Below are 4996 nucleotides of genomic sequence, written 5' to 3' on the forward strand. Positions count from 1 at the left end.
AAAAAAAAAAAAAAAGAAAGAAGTAGGGCTGCCCTCCCTGACCTAGGTACATCCAGCAATGAGAAGGCTGGGCCACTCCTACTACTGGGTCTCACAGACAGCATCCACACATCAGCTCAAAGCCTCAGGGCAGAAGCAAACTAAAGGGAGGACTTCTGCATCTCTGCTTTATCTTCTCTTTCCCAATGCCCCATGAGTCATCACCTAAGATGTGGTAAACCTGCCTGAGACCAACCATCAGTAATTAAATCACTATCATCATGAATAAAGCACTGAGATCTCACAATAAAGTCATGAGGCAAGTACCATGATAATGCCCGTTTTTCTGATGGGAAAGTAGGCTCAGAGAGGTTAGATGGTTTGCCCGAGAGCAAAGAGCTAGATAACAGAATTGAGACTGACCTGCCTCCTAGCATCTTCAATGGCACTCTCCAACTGCCTTGCTAGGCTCCCACATTCCCGTGTTTTCTCTTCCAGCCGCAGCTGGGACTGGTGGATTGCCTCCTCCCTCTTGGCAATCACCTGCAGGAACTCGATGTTCTGGGCACTGGTTGCCTCCAGTTTCCTAGGTGAAAGCAGTCAATCAGATCTCTTCATACCCCACCTGTCCTATTTTATCCCACCAGGGGGCTGTTCAGTCACCCCTGGATCAGGGCTCTTCTCTCATCATCCTGAGAATCTACAAGGAGCCAGAGAAATAAGCCAAAGAGATCCGAAGTTCAGCAAGAAGATCAAGGAAGTGTACAACTAGAGAAGCCGGTACAGTAGGAAGAGTAGGAAAAGCAAGCATGACCATGTGCTGTCAAATGTGCAAATCATCACATGTAATACAGCAACTAGCAGCTTAGGGAGGTGGGTACTACTATTACCCCCATTTTACACATGAAGAAACTGAGCCTCAGAGAGGTGAAGTCACTGGCCCAAGATCAGCATAGGTGGCAGGCCTATCTCCAAAACCCCTACCTCCCAACTTCTACTGTTCACTGCTGCCTCCCTCAGCAGGCCTTGAGGACTCCAGCTGGACCTTTCAACATCTCTTATGACCAGCCCTGGAACAGCAGTGTCCATCCCTATGCACTTCCAGAGCACCTTCCAATTTAAGGAGCTCTATAAGTTCTGCTGAATCTAGCTGTATCCTCAAGGCCAGCAGAATAGAGGTGGAGCCCAGAAGACCACCTGGTTGAAGTCCCTGCTTCCAAGTACATCAGTTCACCAATCTGGGCCATTACAGGCTCCTAGAACCTCAGGCCCTTCATCTCTGAAACTAAGGCTTGACCATTGTCAGGGGTCTCCCTGCATTTTACAGTTTACAGATGCTAACATGAACTTTGAGGAGCCCTGGTGGCACAGTGGTTAAGTACTTGGCTGCTAACCAAAAGGTTGGCAGCTCAAACCTACCAGCCACTCCATGGGAGAAAGATGTGGCAGTCGGCTTCCATAAAGATCTACAATCTTGGAATCCCACGGGGCAGTTCTACTCTGTCCTACATGGTCACCATGAGTTGGAATCAACATGTTGGCAGTGGGTTTGGTTTGAAGGCAGTCAGTCAAATGTGTAAGTCACAGCATTGCCAGGTATAGCTGTGTGACCTTGGGCAAGTCACTTAACCTCTCTACAAGCCTCAGTTTCCTCATATTTAAAATTGAAATAACACCAGTTAAAATATACTGAATTACTTCTCGATACATTTATAAGGCATTATCTCAATGAAGGCTTACAACAATCCCTTTCTCAAGATGACGAAACTAACATTCAAAGGAGTTAAATGCTTAGTTCAAAATCACAAAGCAGATTAAGTGGCACAGCTGGGACTCAAGGCCAGGGCTTCTGATTCCAACAGATGAATCCTTTACCTCTGAATGCCTCCAAAAGTCAGTAAGTAAGAGAAGTCAGACCAGAAAGGTATCAGGGAAGGACGACCGGGAACAAAGAGCAGAATGAGGCAGAAGCCCCTGCCCCTGCCCCCGCCCCCACCCCACAGCATATTGTCTCCTCCACTCAAGCCAGAGCCAGCTTGGATGAAGCAAGACTTTCTGATGCCAAAAGGTGGTCTGATCTTGATCACACTGTTGCGCAGCATCCCCCCACCAAGCCAAGACCACCTTCCTCTCTCCCATGATGCTTACCATTGAAATGGAAGCAGCTTCTCCTTTGAACTCTGCCTAGTACCTACCAGGGCCTTGAGTCCCTCAAACACTTCAGCACACTAAGCACAACGCAGCTAAGTGGCTGAAAGTCTCAGGTCCTAGGAAGAGGACAGAGATGGGACCAAGTGCCTCTAACCTCTCCAGTTCATCCACCTTCAGACTCAGCTGTTTACTTTGCTTCTGGGAAGCCTGATGTTTCTCTCTCGTCATCTCCAGCTTGTCCCCCTGGTGTTCGATCTAAAATGACAGGAACACAGACTGGTTTATGAAAGAACTTCCCAGTACGGCCCTCCCTTTTCCCTATGACCTGTCATCCACACCCAGGAAAGAGGCATGCTGCCCTCAGCAGGCATCCAAGTCTCAGGGCACAACCTGGAGGAGAGAGGAGAGCAGGGAAAGGTTAGGCCCAACTCCCAAGAGTAAAGGCTTTCCCACGCAGAGAGAAGTGAAGGTTGATCCTGAAGAACCCAATGACGTTTTCTTGATCAGTAGAGGCCACTTAGGAGTCCAGCAGGGATCCAGGGCAGACAGAAGACAGAAGCAGTGTAGCCTAGTTGGCCCATACAACACCCCACAGAGCTGCTATCTTTACCAATTATGTTGATAATTTCCTTCTCCCCTTAACTGGGGACAACTGCAGGCAAGGCAACAGGAAATCTATAGATACCTTCAGGCTGGCAACTTTGACAAGTTATCCAGAGGCTACTTTATGCAGAAGCCTCAGCTTCAGAGCTTGAAAGGCCCTGAGAATCATGCTCAGATGCAACAGAAGATTACAGAGAGCAGGGCTTGGGAACAACTGGATGTTCACATTATTAGCTCTGTGACCTAAGGAAATTACTTTTCCCCTCTATGCCTTGGGCTCTTTTCTGTAAAATGAAGAGAGCACCTACAATTTACAAAGTTCCTGGGTGAACTAAATGAGAGAATACTGATAAACAGCTTCTCAGTCGAGAGAACAGAGCAGGTACTCAAAAACTGACAGCTACTTTTATCCTTATGTCAAGAGAAGGGAAAGGCTTGCCCAAGGTCACACTGCAGATAACTGGCATATAATTTCTTGGACAGCATAGGCATGGTACCAGTAACCCAGAGGCAGGTTGTTTCTGGGAGAGAGGGAGCCCTCTTCAGGACAGAGTCTTAGGCAATGGATCTGTTAAAAATAAGGAAAGACTTTGTAAAAGCAAGAGAAAAGCTTGAAAATACTCTCTATGGCTTGGGGTTGGCTCGTGTCTTGCATGTGTGGGTGTGTGGCTGAGGCAGCAGCGGGATGCAAAGAGCAGGAGGCAAGCAGAGACTCGTGCACTCAGGGGCAGGGCAACAGCAGGAGGGCCCAACAATCCAAACGAATGACGGCTCTGATAATTACAATCACTATGTGCAAACACGAAGCATTTGGCACACCAGACTTTTATTTCACAGCACTGATGATAGCTCACGCCTTTCAGAAAGCAGCAGCCAGGAAAAAGGATGTGGTCGTCCCTGGGGGGTATGCAGCTCATCTTGGTATGCGGGCCCCTGCTCGGGCCAGTTCGTGGGACCCTTTCTGCCAGTCCCTTACCCGGCTGCGCAGGTCTGATATGATGGCTGTGAGATCAATGTTCTTCCTCTCATAGCCCTGCAGCTGGTCTTGGCACTCAGCCAGCTTTGCCTCTGTGATCTTGAGGATGTCAGGTAGCTGCTGCAGGTCAGCCAGCTGGGACTGGAACTGCCGACGTGCCTGAGGTGGGAGAAATGTTCATGGTCGGCTGCTTGTGGAGCCAGCCAGAGTACTTTGGAGTTAGGAAAGTGCTGCTCTCAGTCCCCAGAAGAGGATCTACAGGTGCAGCCTGTCCTCACTGCTGGACACCTTCCACTCTTTGAGGGGACACACTTGGGCCTGACTTGACACTTGAGCTTGCCACTCATTCAGTCACTGAATAATAACAGCAACCGTGTAGCAAGAGCCAGGATCTAGGCTTTGTGCTAAGGGCTCTCTGCAGTTGCTCATTTAATTCATAAAATAGGTGCTGTTATCCCCCCTTTACAGATAAGGAAACTGAGGATCAAGAGAACAAAGTCATTTGCCCAAGGTCACTCAGCTAGAAACTAGTAAAGCCAGGATTAAAATCTAGTCTACTTCCAAAGCCCCCTGGAATGCAACCACCATGCTGTAAGATTTCCAAATCAAATGTTAGAATTGAAGGTAGAAACAGTATCTAGTCTTATCCCACCCTTATACTTACAAGGAGACTGAAGACTAAAGAGGGGTGATTTGCCCAAAGTTATTCAACAAATTTGTGAGCAAACCTGGATTCAAGTCACCTCTAAGGCTGCCATTAAGATGATCATGATGCTCTTTGGGGAAGGGGATAGTATTTTTAGTTCACATAAGATAAAGACACACAGAGAATTAGGAGCTCTGGTGATGCAGTGCCTAAGGCATCTGACTACTAACCAGAAGGCTGGGGGTTCAAACTCACCAGCCACTCCTTGGAAGATTGGGCAATCTACTTCCATAGAGAGACCGCCGTGGAAACCCAAGGAGGGGTCCCTAAGGGTCCGGTCTGACTTGATGGCAGTGAGTTTAGTTTTAGAGAATTAAGTAGGCATGCCTAACCTAAAACCTATCATACCTATAGATCTGAGTCCATATGGATGCTCTGAGCAAGGTAAGAGTTTTTTGGGGTTTTTTTTTTTAAAGAAATTTTTTTAAAAAAATTCAAGAGGAGAAAGAAAAGCAGGAGGGAAAAAAGATGCAGCAGAAAGAGAAGAGAAGAAGAAAAACAAAGTAGGAGGTCTCACATTGCCGGATCTCAAAACCTACTATACAGCCACAGTAGTCAAAACTGCCTGGTATTGGTTCAAT

At 47.5% G+C, this 4996-nt stretch overlaps 1 protein-coding gene across 1 annotated transcript in view; it reads right to left on the reverse strand.

The window, feature by feature from the left end:
- The window catches only part of ODF2 (outer dense fiber of sperm tails 2), a 39093-nt gene that overhangs the window by 7960 nt on the left and 26137 nt on the right, over window positions 1–4996 (reverse strand). Inside the window, exons 17-19 of the mRNA XM_042781456.1 lie at window positions 3710–3868; window positions 2285–2385; window positions 403–565 (exon numbers count right to left, since the gene is read on the reverse strand). Coding sequence (XP_042637390.1) covers window positions 403–565; window positions 2285–2385; window positions 3710–3868 — 423 coding nt within the window. The remainder of the gene's footprint in view (window positions 1–402; window positions 566–2284; window positions 2386–3709; window positions 3869–4996) is intronic.

This window comes from Orycteropus afer, unplaced genomic scaffold (genome assembly GCF_000298275.1).
Source record: "Orycteropus afer afer isolate SDZICR_OR568_19922 unplaced genomic scaffold, OryAfe1.0 scaffold00123, whole genome shotgun sequence".
NCBI lineage: Eukaryota > Metazoa > Chordata > Mammalia > Tubulidentata > Orycteropodidae > Orycteropus > Orycteropus afer.